The sequence below is a fragment of the Vanellus vanellus genome (assembly GCF_965231255.1).
Source record: "Vanellus vanellus genome assembly, chromosome: 2".
Taxonomy (NCBI): Eukaryota; Metazoa; Chordata; class Aves; order Charadriiformes; family Charadriidae; genus Vanellus; species Vanellus vanellus.
The window spans coordinates 16,470,396-16,487,698 of NC_138906.1; the positions used below are offsets into that span (position 1 = coordinate 16,470,396).

The window sequence follows — 17,303 nt, forward strand, 5'->3', positions numbered from 1 at the left end:
GCATTCTCCCGGCTGGTTGGGGCACCCAGGCGCGGGGCTCTCCTCCGCCCTCTGAAACCAAATCCGCCAGAACAAGCCCGACCTATTGGCAGCTCTGGCCGCAGGGCTGAGGAACCCTAACATGACTGACGCTCACAGGCAACCCTTTACTACCAGTCATTGTTGCATTACTATATGTTTTGTTTTATAAAATCTTTAGGAACCAAGCAAGTAACCAGGGGAGGATTTAGGCCAGCCTGATCAGTAATCACATGCTCTACAAGTATGAATATTATAACCTGCACTTCTTGATGCAAATACCTAAGCCGAGATGATCTGTAATGAAACAAGTTTTGTCTGAGAAAAAACGACTGTGTGTGACTGATGTGTGGATTTTGTGATTTGCTCAAAACTATTTGTCCGGCTAACAAGGAAAATAACAGATTTTCCCACCACCGATCTGCAACATGGTGGAGTTTTGAACAAAATCTAATGTTTAGGGATTTATTTATTATTCTGTGGACATATGTTTGGAGGACAGCATATGGAAATCAAAGTATTGTTCATAAAGAGCTCCAGCCAAAAAGACATTTTTGAATTCATAACAGAACTTCACAGTTTGAAAAGAATGCTATGCATTATGTATTGATAACAACACTACACAGACAAAGGAACACAATTTAATAATACAGAATTGTGCTCATGAGATTTCCTTTTTTTTTTTTTGTTAATTGGTTACTTTAGCTGACATTGTCTGCAAGCATAATGGACACCATTCTTCCTAATAGTTCCATGTTGCCAGATGATGTCTACAGACATAATGTAGTCCATTTTAATTATTTCATTTTGCTTACATCTTTCAGCATAATGCATTTTCCAAGCAAGCTAGCATTTTTCTTGATTATCTATGTTGTGTTATGGTTTCTAAATTAATTAGGTCTCCTTCTTTCCTGGAAGTTAAAAGTTTCTTCCTTCCATTTATCTACCAGGTATGATTATGTTGAAGTGATTGATGGAGATAATGCTGAAGGACGCTTATGGGGAAAGTACTGTGGAAAAATTGCTCCCCCTCCTTTAGTGTCTTCGGGACCATATCTTTTTATTAAATTTGTTTCCGACTATGAGACACATGGAGCAGGATTTTCTATCCGTTACGAAGTTTTCAAAAGAGGTGAGAAACAATTCATTGTTATATAGCTCATAACCTGTGATTTTTGCTTTCATCAAAAAGTTCACCTTAGTTCTTTGGGATGAGGGGAATACATGAAAATGCTTGAAAGAGAAAATAGTATTACCCATGTCATTCTAAAGTGGGACATGTATTCAATGGGTGTAAATCTTTATGAATCAAATGGGTCAGCTGCATCTGAGGATTGACTCCTCTGGGTGTAATGTGATAGTCTTCATCAGCTGTTTGTTTCGACCTTCTTAAAACCATTAGCTTTCTTCCTTTTTTTTTTTTCTTTTTGTGATAATAATTACTGTCTGATTTACAATGTTACTGCCTTAACAGCCCTGTAACCTTCTGAGTCCCTTGTTTTGGTTAGTGTTTTGTTCTGCATTCCCAAGAGGTGGCTGTGGGCTCAGAAAGGACCAGAGTACACATGGACAGCAGATGATGTTGCTGTTGCTTTCACAAATCATGTTTGGGAGGTAAAGGAGAGGAGAAGCTCACACTGTTCATAGTCACGACCCGCTGGATGCTTGTGCCAGGAATTCAGTGCCAGTGAGCACAGGTAGCTGTATGGGGTACAGAGAAAGCCCAGAGGAACAAACAGTCCAGAACCAGGCCTATGGACAGTCCCTCTTTGATAACTGTCTTTCTGAGTCAAGAGCTAGAAGGGGAGTAAGATCATTTTTGGGGGCATACACCTTCCCTGTAGATGGATGAAGATAAATAATTCCGATATTCCATACCTGGAGGATACAGGACCAAAACTCGTAACACATAAAAAGACAATAAGCTTAACTTTATAGAAAAAAATACTGACTTCAACATTGATGTTTAGGGTCATATTTACAGAAGCAGCTCAAAACTCCAGATTTCCAATGCACACCACTCCCAGAGAGTGCCCCATTTTCAGAACCAGTTCAAGTTCCTTTTATGCACCTAAACCAGAGCCAGATTTTCAGCTGCGTTCAGCACACGCGCTTGGTGGCAGCTGTACTCTTAATGAGGAGAAGCACAGTAGTGAAGTCTCTTTTCTATTGCACGCTATTGCTGCTCTGCACAGTGCTAATTGGGGCCACAGACCTCTTGTTCACCATCTTCCCTGTCTGTAAATCCACTCTTGGCTCCCAGAAATTCTTCTGGTGACCTTCAGGGTCACATTTTTTGAAAGAACTCAGCATCCAAATGACACCAAGCTTTCCTGAAAAAATATCTCTATTTATTTTGGTGTCTTTAGGAGGCTAAACTCTTGAGACTGTGTCCTGGAGTTTCTCAGTGCTTATATATACAGTACCATCTTTCGTAAAGAACAAGGTTGAAACACAAGAACAAGTGAAAGAATGACCTGGGAAACAATCTATTTGAGCAACTGAGCATTTTCAGGAAAAAAACTTTTATTTATTTCCTAATAGTGTAGTGGCAACTCAGAGCTCTGACAGGGATGCTGTGTTTATTTCCTCGTGTGGTCATTTACATCTCTCAATGATACCCATTAACCATGTTAAGATGGCATTATGAATGTGATTTTACACGCACAGAAGTCAGGAAACTCAAAATTATGGCTCCCAGAGCAACTTTAACTCTAGTTCATTCCATATAAACTGTATATTAAGGCAGGAAAGTTATCACCAGGTACAGTGCTAGAAATGCTGTGTGTACACAAAGGATACAAGTTATAGTTGCTGTGGGAACCCAGCCCTTTTTAACTTTTGAGTTAACACATATATGCTATTCCAAATTTACATTTTAATTTCTGTACCAAATAAAGCTGACTAGTTTACCCTGTTACGCAGGTGAAACTTAGTTGCTCGTACCAGGCTCATACGCTTCATTATAGCATATTCACAACTAAGCTCATCATTTTGCAGGTTTGAGAAGTATGAAAATGATCTCGAGCCCAAGGTCCTGTGGTGCTGACCTGAAGGCTGATCTGCATTCCAGCACACAGTATATTTTTGCCCATTATTCCTGTGAGAGCATCCTTAGTTTTTGAAAAGAAAAACTGCATTACGCTACCGGTGTCCTAAGCCGAATTCTAAACCTGGTGCTAAAAATGCCACACGCCTTGGAAACTGTAAGGAGAGACCAGCACACGTGACCACTGTGATAAACGTAGCATGGGCCTTGAGAGTAGGAGCTGCTTTTATTTCTCATCCAGCGCCTTAGCCAGAAAGACACTGAAATTGTGATCCAGAAAAAAAACATGAAACCCATATTGCCCAACGATTAGCCCATCTGAAATGTTCATTATTTTGGCTCCAACAGCGAACCTATCTTAGGATGGATGAGTAGCCTATTCACGAGAAGAGGATCTACACGGTTCACATTCAACATTCCTAACTTTGGTCAGCTAAATTTATGGTGTAAACTGAAAGAAAAGACAGTGTCCACCAGGAAGGCAACTGATTTTCTGGCCCAGTGACACCTGCAGAAAGCAAGTGAAATTATCTCCAGTGTAATCTCTTTCTCTTTCTTTGCTCTCTCTTTTGCCTCCTCTCTCTCTTTCCTTCAGCTCAACTCTCTTCCTTTATTTCATACACGTGCACACATACAGTTTCTCCACCTCGGAAGTATCTATTCTGTCCACTCTCTGCTAGAATCTTTTCTGCCAGTTTTCCGTGAACATCACCCCATGACGTTCCTCATAGCCTCAGTGTTGATTTAATTCCTGGAGTTCTTTCACAGTGTCAATAAAGGGTCAGAACCTGTGGAGGGCACTTCAGCGAGGCAGCTCTTCTGAAAACAGTTTTTGTTTCTTGCACCAGATTGACTTGAACATGTTTAAAATAAAGCAAGCTGGTACTGAGATACCATGTGTGAGTGTAAGGAGCCTGACGATTGTGCGCTCACGGAGCCAGGATCTGGCTGTATTTAATAAAGCAATAATGATTCTGGCTTACATTTTATATTGCATCTTTTATTGGATTCCAAGAGGAGTACAGAGCACTTTATGCTATGAATGGCACAGCAAAGCTATTTTATCCTGGAACAGCAGCTACTGGTGGGAGTGAGGAGCAACAACCAGAATATAGCCCTCCTATACATGACAAGGAGACAAGGGAATGACAGGGAGAGAAGAGAAATATCCAACTAATGTGTAAGGGGGCGACTTAAGTATAGGCAAAATGTAATTTCCCAAATTGGAATGGGTCAGGTTATGTGAGCATTAATATCTACATCTTCCAAAATATGCCACGAAGTGCTCTGAATATTGATGTGATAGCTCAAGCATTTTCTACCAGTGCCGGTTGAAGGACAAAAATACCTGAACTGACTAAATTCATTCAGACCTCTCTCTCACATGCTGAATTTAGCTGGGACGTGGCCAAATCTGTGGGGGGTAATATGTTTGGCACATTCACAAGGAAAACATTTTCTATGGTGAAATAAGAGTATTCATATATGCAACAAGCCAGACTGTTTTCCTTCAATGATCTGTGTTAAGCATTGGAAATCCTCTAAGGCTCCTGACTACAGTCTCTAAGGAAGCTGGGCATCCTCATCCAAATTGAAACCTCGCACACGCTCACCCTCCAGCACAACCTGTTGCAACCAAACTCTGTCACCTGTGTCCTGCTTATACTCCATGTCCGAAGACCTTCATCTGAGTCATCCTGCCCAAACTCCGCGGGTCAGCTGCTATCCACCAGTGCCCCAAATCCTTTAAATCACTTTCCATTAAATTGGGAGTGTCGAAAGTCAGAGAGAGAAGGGTATCTATGCTGACGCTGTGGGAGGATGTGTGGGGAGTGCCTGCGGCTGGCTCTGAGCACACCTGCAGATGTGGGATCCACGGAGATGATTCCTGAGGGACCTAAACAAAGGAGAAATGCAATCTGACAACAAGAGAGGGACTCCAGTTTTAGTCCCCTGTGTTCCCAAAGTCAAATCCAGCAATGTGGCCTTTTATACCCTTGCATCTTTACCGCCACTTTCCTGCTCCACCAAAAGCAACGTTTGGAGCATCCCATTATGCCATGGTGGGTACATTGGGGAAAGCTGGTGTGTCAACATTGACATTAGGTGACTTCTAGCAACACTGCCTGTAATCACACAGTTTATCATGCCTGCACTAACAGCAACATTTTACTGGTGCACCTGTGTCAACACCACTCAGAATGAGTCACTCACCCTTGGTACATGTACGAATTACCTTTCACATTTAGTTTGTCAAGGAGGCATAGGTCACATCTGGCAGAGTTACTGAGTCAGTGCTCCAGGAATCTGAAACCACTACTCCCTCTACTGAATTCACTCACCCGCTTTTGTAAAAAATTCTATTTCACCAATAAAAGCCTGTCAGCCGTAAGATTTAAAGATTTGAGCTTGAAGGGGCTATAATTATTTCTCTAGGGCTCTGTCGAGATTTCTACAGCTTACACTTTCATTGTTCCCACATGACTTTGTATTTGTCATAATTTTTTCTCGAGCTGGTACAAGTTTACATATTGTTCCATACAAGCTGAAAATTGGAGATCAGACAGTATATGCGAATTGTTCTTTAAAACCTGACTGTCAATAATAGGAACAAGCTGGCTGAATGATTAATACAGCGATTAAAATGAGGTGTTTCATTGAAAAGCCACCTTTGCTGCTGGAGAGACAATACAACCTAATTTGTTTTCCAGCTAACTACTTTGCTTAGTAGCGTAGTGTTAACCCAGGCGGTTTTTCTCTTTCTCTTGCAGGACCTGAGTGTTCCAGAAACTTTACTTCATCAAGTGGAGTGATAAAGTCCCCTGGATTCCCTGAAAAATATCCCAATAGCCTTGAATGCACTTATATTATCTTTGCACCAAAGATGTCAGAGATTATACTGGAATTTGAAAGCTTTGAGCTAGAACCTGATTCAAATACTCCAGGGGGAGCGTTCTGTCGCTATGACCGATTGGAAATCTGGGATGGATTCCCTGATGGTAAGAGAAAAATGGACTGTGATATGCATAACCATTACTCCGAAGTGGGCTGCAGAAGGCGTATTCTCATTTTTTTAAATGTCATAGTAGAGAGGTCCTTGCTTGATTTATGTGAAAAGAGTTGAATTAAAGAGAAATGGGGAAAATGCTCTGTAAATTCATTCAGTAAAGCATATCACAGCGTGAATGATTTTTTTATGAAATATATTTAATTTCGAGCAGTTGGCTTGGTGAAAAACTCTTATGTTTAGAGGGAATGAGTGATGGGCCTCCTACGCTAAAATAAATTAAATATGAAGCCTTATAATGGGTCCCCAAACTTTCACAGCTAACAAACACGTGAGTATTGTCCAGAAATTTCCAACAATTTGCACAAACTGGAGTTCAGGTACTAACCCTGCAGCTTGAGGAGGAACCGGGTTACAGACCGGCTGTCAAAGCAGAGAGTTTCTTTGCCAGAGAAAACGTGGTGTCCATACAATTGAAATCATAGTGACTAAATGATTACCCAGGTCAGTAAACAGTCATGGAGTTTTTCATTCAAGTGGCTTTGGTGATCAGGCTCTGCAGGGTTCCTCCGCTATAGTGCTCTCTCTTCCAGCAATATAAGCAAATCCAAAGGTTTTAGCTTAATTTGTTAATTTGTAATCTCTGATTAGCTGGGCATGTGTGTCAGGGTGGGTGTGCTGGGTACCCTTCTGGAACTTACTTCTCTGCCATCTCAGTAATTTTCCACTTAGCTGTTGACCACACTTGACCTTGTGCAAATTCACTAAGTGCATAGCTAGATATTAGCTAAGCCTATAGAGCCACTGAGCCCTCATTTCACCCTCTGCCCAATCTCATATCCCTGCTTTACGCTGAGACTGATGAACAAAACAGAGGCGTGATTTCTCTATTTTTTTCATATATGGCAACGGGTCTGCAAGATCCAAGTCCCCTGGAGGTAGGGCAGCCATGTACCAGTTCTCCAAGGACCTCAGCTCGATAAGCTGCAGCTCCAGCCTAAAACGGACTGTTCAAGCTGAGTGCCTAACCTTTAGGGTGTCCAGAAGCCTATACAAATTGGGCAAACAGCTATGGAAAACTGATTGTTTGTGATGCCTTTTTCACTGTTTCTGTGTGTGGCATAAGATGGTAAAGAGGAGCATCTTGAAACTGTCCTTTTTCTTCCTAGTTTTGCAACTTGTAGCAAAATTCAACAACTGAGAATTTATGTTGTATGTGTTGGGCACTAATTACCGCTATTTCAGTTTTCCACTGGTGTGATAACCCATATTAATAGATATTTTCTTTGCTTTTATGAACAGCAGTGGCAGTTTATGCAAACTGCTAATCCTACAATAATATTTCATTTAAATGAAAACACATAACTTAAGGAACATATCTTAATAAGACATTTAAACTTGCCTGTTTTCCTACATAAATCCCCAATATAATTTTAATTAAAGCTTTTATTGATGCTGCAGTAAATAGGTATGTGCTTTTTAACGTATATTTGTTTTTCCTTTTTGTTTTATGCTTAATGGGTTTATCATGGCTCTTTTCAATCCACTCCAATAAATAGTGAAGAAAGAGCCATAACAGTAGCTGAAAGACTATTTAGTATTTAATGCCTCAGTTAGGAAAACCGTATTGTAACACCACAATAATGATGTCTGGAACATTTAATAATAGGTTTATTTGTATATAGGCCAAATCTTTCCAAGCTGAGTTCCTGTAGAACTTGCATTTAAACTGACATGTGAAAAGATGATCCAATCAATCAATTTATGTGTAATATTACCAAAAAGAAATGCATTATTGTTAGTGTCAGAGGGTTTCAAAGCTGTAATTTCCTGGTTCAAGAAAGTGACTGAGCCATACTGAAGAGCAATTAACAACAGGCATTATCAGCCTTCCAATTCCCTCAGAAACTGTCTAAACCCAAAATGATCCTGACATCCAATAAGGGTGTTTACATGTTTGTAAATATTCCACTGCATTCGTAGACGAGAAAGAAATGTTTCCTTAGACACAAACTATTGGAGGTTGCGGCGGTTGTAGGGAAATGTTTGCCGCATCATTTCGCTGTCGGAGGATCCTTAGCCAGCAGTCAGCCTCTCTTGTTCAGCTTAACACAACAAAGGCAGAGAGGACATGATTGCTTTTGTGTAAATGCAGCACAGGATGAATCTCTGGGAGGAAGAAGAACTATTTCAATTGAAGAGCAAAGCTGACAGAGGAAACCGCTGGTATGACCTGGCCGCAAGCTGAAGATAGAAATCAAAAGTTTCTGGATATCAAAAAGAGAGTATCCAGATAATCTTGGCAAAATAGATCTGATTTGCCTGCACATGGCAGTAGTACATTTCTGAAAAATACTAGACAGTATGGTTGCTTTTGACGAAGGGGGGCTCACCTAGGGTGAGTCTTTAAGCCATTTGTCCGTTTCCCTTTAATCTGTGAAAAAATATTCTGAAGCTATATCTACACTATCAACCGAAATGGGGCCAAGGCATGGTTGCGTGTATTTCTTAACTGCTGGCATACTCCCTTGCACTGTTTTAGCCCACATCAGCTTGCATTTTCCCAAGCAACTCCTGAACACAGTTTGGAGGACAGCCCAAGCCGGGGGGCATTCCCTACAGGCGCGTTCGACGCGGCCATCCTGCTTCAGAGGGAAAAGCCCTACGGGAGAGAGCTGTCTCACACTGTTAGTCTGGTCCCAGGAACAGTCCCTGGCCACTGCCTGCAGGTCCGGAGGGTGGTGGCCTACACTGTTTAGTAATATCACCGTAAAAAAGGAAGCTATTTTGCTTTGTTGTACTGCTTTGCTACTCACGTGCCCGGCTGTGTTAGAGGTTAAAGCCCCCGTTGCACTATACTGATATAAACATGAAGTAGAAGTATATTTTTAAATATTTGGAAAAAAACGTATATCCTTCAGTTTAAACCCCTGTTCCACAGCAACACGGTTGTGGTTTGCCTGGATGATGGCAGTATCTTAATAGGACACAGAGAAGACTTTGATGGAAAATAGTTGTGGCTGCAACCAGGGCAGAATTAGATGGACAGCCCCCTGAATGTGCTGCTTTCACCTGGCTCTGGAAACCAGGCGTCAACGTTTGAGCCAGACCCTGTCAGTCCCTCCATTCTCAGCAGAGAACAGCACTCCACTCTGAGCTGTTGCCGACATCTACTCCGGGGCGCAGTTAATGGACCTCTGGAGTTCTTATCTCATTGACTGTAGTGGGAGCTATGGATCACTAACTCAGGCGTAAACTTTAGACACCTAAGTTAGAGCAGATGAAACCTAACATAAGTGGAAAATGTTTTCACTGTAGAATTTGATCAGCTACAGTCACTAGAGATCAGCAGCAAATGACTTTGCTGTTTTCTACAGTTGTGATTTTTTTCCTTCTTCCCCCCCTAAAAAAGCAGAAAAACAAGAGAAATGTTCTCTTAAACAAATTTTCACAAAGATGTTTAAAAGGATATGTCAAAATCGGTATGCTTCCATTTTCATTTTGCTTCTACATAATCGCTGTTTTTCTGATGGAAAACAATTTTCTGTTAGACAATTTGCCAGCAACTATAGCAGTCATTCACAAAGACGCTAATCCTGAAATGCTCTGTCATGATCCTGGAGTCCTCACCCTACATGGCTGTTCCTTTAGTGGGCTGAATCTGGCAAGTGCTGAGTACTATTCTGCAAAACACGTGCTTATCTTTGAAGCATGTGAGCAGTTAGATTGACTTCAAAAGGAATTTGCCGAGGACACTTATGGGTCTGAAGTTAAGCACTAGTGTAAGTGTTTTGCTGTTTCGGGGGGGAATGACAGGCATTCAGGAATGCCTCAGACCTGGCATTTTGTTTCTGCATAACTGCATGCCAAGGGCACCCTTTGGGCTCTTCTTTAAAACAAAGCAATAAGTGAAACAAACCCTGTTGGAGGATATTTGGGAACTACGGATGCATGTTGCAAATATTGTACAGAAAAGGGACTGTGGTTTGAAGGAGATAACAGGTGGAGTTCGAGCAGGAGAGTGAGTAGATCACAGAATAGAAGCATGTGGTTTTGCATGAATAAACTAGACACCAAAAATATCTTAGCCCAAGGCACAAATATACCTCAGCCAGCCTCAGCTGAGAGCAGTCCATTGATGACTTTGAAGAAAAATAGCTCACTCAAAACCAGGACTAGCCTAAGTGATGAATTGCACGTATTCATCATGCAGCTCTCTTTGAAGCTCTATAGACTGTCTACGAGGGGCTCAAAAGTAATTTAAAGAAGTTTACATATGGTTTGAGAACCGCAGGCTAAGCGTTGCTGCTTCGGTCAATACCACAAGAGCTTCCACTGAATTAGAGAGCAAAACAGAATGCTTTACTTCAGTCATTAACATCAGTGTAAATGAAGGTGGCTATTAATCTAGGTGTGTTTCTCCTCTGTTGTGATTGCTTTCTACACTCATGTGAGAAGTTATTAAGATATAAGAGTATACAAAAGCTCGGTGTAGGTGACTACTGAACTGTGAGGATGGGATTCATTTTCTCAGCCCTTTCTCTTTAGCATCCTAAATTGTGTACAAATGTTTTGTCAATAGCAATCATACCGTTGGGAAAATGCTGTCCACAGCACACCAACGTAATTGTAAAGACCAGCTTTAAAATTCGGTAAAATGGCTAGCCGACATAACATTTCTTTTCATATTTTAAAATGTCTGATATACCATTTTTTCTTGCTTGTGTTTCATTGAGGTTTTTCTAAATTAATTCCAAAAGCTAAGATTTCAACTGGATGTGCAAATGTGTACTTCAGTACGTCTCAAAATTTCCTGATACGAATACTCTTTGTCCAGAAGGGCAAACAGTAGAAAAGAAAAGAACAATTAGTAAGGGTAAGGTTTCTGTTTAGTGTTAAACCACCAGCCATATTCTGTATGTTCCACACTCAGATCTGTAAACCTTCAAACATACGAATTAAGAGTAATCAAGGATTTATTCAAGTTCTAGAATTGGACTCTGCATTTTGGGAAAAGCTTGCAAAACAGGTTTCTTAGTTGCTCTTCCACCTTTTAACTTGAAAGTTACTCAGGTTTCCACTATATCATACTATGCCAGTGGAAAGGGGAGCCAAGGTCCCAGAAATAGCTACAGCATGAGCAGTCAGGTGAAGTAGCTGGCTCACCGAGATGCCTCTGTTCCGCAGGTAACGTAGAAGTGTCCTTGAGTGAGGACTCCAAGTGACTCTTATTTGGAGTAAGCCTTCCTAGGGGATGCAGGCAAAGCGACATGATGGTCTACATGTAGAGGCTGCAAAAAGCTTTCTGGGCCTAATGACTTTTTAGCACCTGCCACCCTAAAATTCCCATTTGGAACTATATATGGTCTATAATGAGAGCCCATCTCAGTTCTTAAAGAAGGGTCAGGAAGACAGTTAACAAAAAGCAGTGGCATAGTCTACCTGAGCAGAGAGCAGTATCAGCCCTTGAATGATTGCTCAGATGGTGTTCCCTACACAGCGTTTATTTGTTGTAGTAACACCTGAAACATTTGATAATTTATTTGTCGTTCAAAAGTTTTCAAGACTTGAAAGGAAAAAAGGAGAACTTTGAGTTAGCTATTTATGTAAGAAGAATAAGAATCTCCGTTTCATCCAGTTCTGCTTAGATCAATACCGTATTAGCTCAGTAAGCTAAGGTTTACATGTTGTGCAAAAAAATTCAATACCTCTTTGTGTCATTTTCTGCAAGTTTTTGGCTCGTGCGTCTACACAGCTAGAAATGATAGCAGGGCCAATCTGTGGAAAACTGAAATGCAGAACCACTGAATATGTCTTAAAAATTATAAACCAGTGAGTCATGGGGAATCTTAAAGCCTGTCTGCTTTAAACAAAGTTCTCTTCTGTTTGTCATTTCAAAGAGGCTTCCCTACAGGAAATGGGAGGAGGGAGGCTCAGAGTGCCATAACATGGTGGCCTTATCCTCCTTATTTTCTTGTAGTTCAGAGTAATATCAGCAACTATAATGTTGAAAGGCCATCATGGGAAAGAGCAGGATCAGAGCTCTTTGCACATAGAAAATGCAAAGAAAAGAAAAAACCTGCAGCAATTGGAGCGGGGTTACTGTTTTGTGTTTTTAAAAAGCCACTAATCGTAACAGTCTCAAACAACTTTGTCACTTCAAATAATAAAAATGTAAAGCTTTAATGATTTCTAGAAAGAAGAAGAATTCAACTCATATCCTCTATAGCGTGTTTCATTCAGTCAACACTGTGTTGGACAACCCTGGTGGAAAAAAGGGCTGAACTGGCAGGTATTTTAAATGCCATGGGATTGCCAAAGCAATGGAAGACTAACTATGGCCAGAATATGGATAGGAAAGCACATGCTGGCAGCAAGAGCTATAACATCTGAGCTCCCTCTTTCTGGCAACTTCAGGGCCTTACAGAAATGTGTAGCTTACATAATAAAGTTATTCCAAGCTGGAACTGTTTTACTTGTTGGAAAATGCCAATAAATGACTACAAAATTATGTTAGCTGAGGATTTTCGTTGAACTGTGAATAATTAGGATATATAAACATTTTATATTTTAAACTGAAAATGAAATGGACTTCCTAGAGAAATGACAAGGTGTTAATTTAAGCCTGGAAAGCCAGTGGTGTAAGCATTAGAATGACGTCTTATGATTATTTTCATGATTGACTCCATGGATGGGTTTTAGCATTATCTTTTCTTATTGTTTGTAAGCACAGATGTACCACTATTCAACAGCCTGGGGACCTATCTGTAGGGAATGCTCAAGTGCTGGGAGGCCACATATGTTGGTTGTGAATTGAGTAGCTTAATTAAGGAAAAAGATTATCTCACTGCACAGGAAATCCAGAAAAATATCAGGAACTGGTTTATACATTATTAACACTGAGACTGATCATGTGTGTGTGTTTGTGTGTATGTTCTGTGTCATGGAGATATACTTAAGAAATCCTTGCTCTTTTGAAAGGATTAAGATTTTCCTCTTGAATTCTTTTACAGTATTCTTTAATATTAAGCATACGGGCAAAAGATCCGCGAGGGTGTGCTGAAAGCCTAAATAGGAGGAGTTGAAGTCATTGGTCACAGCCTCAATAGGGTTGCAAAAATGTTTTTCTAAGTTCGCTATAAAATTAACAGATTATCTGCGGTATTCAGCATAAATCCTGGAAGGTGCTGTTTGAACTCCTGTTCCCAGAGCATCTTGTAAACTGGGTGGGTTAATCAGAATTCCTTGTCATAAATAGGTGCTTCAGTCACGTTTTGGAAAATACTTCTGGTGTTTTGTATATGTAATTTTGCATATTGTTGCCCTCTCTGCGCACTTTGAAGGACATTTTTTGAAATCCTGGTTCTTTATATTTTCAGAGGTTTATGGAGTGCTATCTGGAACATTTTAGAAGTAAGATTACTAGGGTAGGATAAGCAATTTATTCTTCACCACTAGGGTATTGACAATATTGTCATTTTGAACTGTTGTAGAGGTTCACTATTTCCTGCTGAGGGATTCTCTTTAGGAGGTTATTGTGGTGGCATCTATTGTTGTAGTAGAACTGGTAGTTTACTATTATATCCTGTCTCTTTGCAGTTGGCCCGCACATAGGGCGTTATTGTGGACAGAACAACCCAGGACGTGTCCGGTCTTCAACAGGGATTCTCTCAATGGCATTTTACACTGACAGTGCAATAGCAAAAGAGGGATTCTCAGCAAACTACAGCGTGTCGCAGAGCAGTGTATCAGAAGGTCAGTATTTATCTATCCCGCAGAGCTTCTTGGAAAATATTCTCTGTTATGTCTTCTTGCACACCAGGTGTTGCATGAAACTTTAAAGAAACCTTAAATAAATAAGGTGGTGGGGAAGGGTTGGTTCTGTTTTTCTTTTTCCTTTTTTTTTCCTTTAAAGAACAGCTGCCCTTTGAAAAGCACTGCAAGAAGCAGAATTCTCCTTACAGTTTTATTCTGCAGTATTGCCAGGAAGTTGGGATAATTATTGTGAAAAACTGTGCTGACCGAGGAAACACAGGAATGCAGAGCAATTGAACACTTGCATTAAAACAATGAAACATGAACAATGAATGCACTATCTAAAGCCTTCTTTTATTACATGGAATAAGCTTTGAAGATCGATTTCTTGAATAAAAAGAACCCATTTAATATATGTGCTCTTGTTAAACCATTTCATAAGCTATCTAAGCTTTGTTCTCTGACTCGTATTTTTTTCCCAGTTGCCTCATTTTCATGCTTACCCTTTGGACAGAGAATGAAATGAAGTGAGGGAGACGCAGGAAAATAAGGGGCTGTGTTACACCATGTCCTTGCAGATTTCCCTGCTTTGCTCAATGATAGAACACACACTTTAAAGCAAACTCTCCTTTCTGCAGCTTGCTGAGTTTTGAGCGGATTCACTCAGATTTGATGTACTTGTTTAGTCAAAGAAGGAACAAAAGAAAAATGAGTAAACTGAAATTATCTCTGTTACACCCCACCTCTCCTCTGCCCCTTGCCTCTTTAATAGCATTCTCGTACATGCACGGCCAGGAAGAGGGAACAGGACATACCCCAGCCTCTGCGGATGGGTAGCATCCTCCTCTGTCCTTCTCAGATGGTACCTCCAGCTAGTTTGTCTTCTACTTATGTAGACACTGCTGCTATCCCTTCATTAGCTAGCACAGGCAACTTGGGTCCCCATGTAGGCCACCTCCACAGTCATCCTCCCTGGGCTGCAGAGGCATCATCACGCTGGAGCCAGAATTAAGAATATCTGCTAAGCTGGGATGCCTTCCGCTCTTAAACACAGGACAACAGAACAGGAGAAGTCAGTGTGTGTGAAAACCCTTTTGGATGATAAGAGAAAACATTTTCTATGATGCAGGCTTAAACAGAGGAGTGATTCCTCTCACTTAATTTCAGCTCTTTGTGTTGTCACTACAGAGAGGGTCACCCTCCAGAGGACAGCTCAGCCTACTTATTTCAGACATGTGAGGTGTTCCCAGGAGGTACTTGTCCCTCTCAGTAGTCTACAGGGAAAGCCCAAGTCTAGATCAAACTAGACACCTACCTTTTAGATATTTTAATATGACTCCCACCTACCAAGTCTGCAGTTCTTTGTAGTGGTCTATGGCTGTCCTGATTCCAAGCAGAAGTTAATTTACTTACCCTAAAGTAGTTCAGTTCCAGTACTTCACCCAAGGCCCCTGATACGTTGAAGCAGCACAGAAATGGGGGAAAGCATGGCATGCCACAGGAAATGCACTTTGGCAACAAGTTTCATAGCTCAGTTATGGGGCACCCTAACTACAAGTCCTACAATGTACTCTGATAGCATCGCTGAACGTAAGTTTCTGGATCCCGGATAGAAGGTTTTAAATATTTTTTCCAGAAAATTTTAATTTTCATTGAAAAATCAGAATATTTTTCCAACTCATAGATTTTGAAACCTTCAGCTCAGCACCTAACCCTCTGTTAGAGGTACATCCGCTCCAGAGAAAGTGTAATAAAAAAGAGTGGGTACCCAAATGTCAGGGCCTCCACTTCACATACTGGTATTCTACCTTAAACTGCTAATGAAGGAATGAATTACATTAATATACTATGAAGTCCCTGAACAGAAGCCTAGGTGCCTGTTATTTTCTCCTGCCCTTGCAATGGGATTGGTAAACCTCTGACAGAGGGGTGCGTGAGCAGCTGGGTGGGAGGTTCTGTCAAAAGTCACTGGCCTTGCTTGCTTCGGTGGGGGTTAGAGCACTTATTTTTGAAGAGTGAGAGAAGAATTTAGTCTCCATGCCCTGTCAGCCTTTGAACTCACTATAGTGATTGGGTTGTCGATTGATTCTATCTATCTTGGTAATTTTTGTGACAACAAAAAGAGATTGGATGGAGATGATCAACTCATTTAAAATACATTATGTTATAGAAGAGGTGGTAATTCCCTTGGGTCAATACTCTTCTGGCCTGGATTCAAATTTTGTTGTTCTGTTTCTTTCTGGTGTCCAGGATCAAAAGAGAATGGCTAGAGTTTTAACAATATTTTAAAAACATTTTGTACTTTTTTTACTGGAGTAAATAGTTTTAAAATAAAATTATGTTATACAGTCATCTGGTTTGTCTTTCCTGCCTTTGTGCATAATTATGAGTTGAACATACGTTGGTTTATATTATGAATCCACAGAAGTGCCTGTGCTACCCTAGAAAAGAGAATTCTATTGTCCTATATTGAAATGGCTACAATGCTGGGCTAAAAATATTTGTATAGCATTATTATTGCAGGAATTGCCATGGCAACTCGAATGACAGTATTAAGAATGACACCATAAGCCCAATACTGCCTCACTTAAAGTTGCTAAAGAATTCAAAGTCACATAAAAATAAATTCTTTAGATATTCATATTCAAAGCAGGAAAACCTTTTCATTATTCAAAGTCTAAATCAAAAAGCTGACCATAATAATGATGGTAATTTATTTTTCTTCAGATTTCCAGTGCATGGAACCACTAGGTATGGAGTCAGGAGAAATTCTCTCTGATCAAATCACTGTATCCTCCCAGTACAGCGCTATCTGGTCTTCAGAAAGGTCCCGGCTAAATTACCCTGAGAATGGATGGACCCCAGGGGAAGATTCTATCAGAGAATGGATACAGGTAAAAAGATAACGTTTTAAAGATATTATTAATAATACTCTGTGGAGCTTATTGAATGTGGAGAATGCAAAAAAAAAAAAAAAAAGAAAAAAATAACACAGTAAAGTACTTCTACATAATCTAAGAATCATTGCAAGTGAATAGCTCACATTCCCTATTAGACACACAAAAAAAGACTGACTCCCAAAGGTATAAAAAAAGAAAAGGTCAGGAAGATTAATTCTTCTGCTTCCCACGTCTGTTGTTTTTTCAGTCTTCTGGGCACAAATAACAGAGATTTTGGTTTAGTGGAAAAGTCAATATTAGTTTAACATGCACTTAAAGTGGAATGTCCCAGTAAACTGAGCATGTGCTATGTCTCTAGCTGATTACAGCTAAGCATTAATACGGCATGGTGTTTTCGTGCACTCAGATTTCACCTCAGAAGACCTATGTCTCTTCTAGAATATGTTACACATGAAATGAGTTCAGTGGTCTCTGTCTAGTGGCTATTCTTCCACATCCTTAAACACAAAGTTCATTAACAAGATTGGCTGCCTTGGCTTTGCTCTGTTAGTGCAGGAGAAATCATGCAGACATT

General features: G+C 40.4%; 1 protein-coding gene across 1 annotated transcript in view; it reads left to right on the forward strand.

Annotated features, from left to right (window-relative positions):
* Window positions 1–17,303, forward strand: part of NRP1 (neuropilin 1) — a 114,841-nt gene that overhangs the window by 45,728 nt on the left and 51,810 nt on the right. The window contains exons 3-6 of the mRNA XM_082498929.1: window positions 969–1,150; window positions 5,839–6,066; window positions 13,674–13,829; window positions 16,557–16,723. Coding sequence (XP_082355055.1) covers window positions 969–1,150; window positions 5,839–6,066; window positions 13,674–13,829; window positions 16,557–16,723 — 733 coding nt within the window. The remainder of the gene's footprint in view (window positions 1–968; window positions 1,151–5,838; window positions 6,067–13,673; window positions 13,830–16,556; window positions 16,724–17,303) is intronic.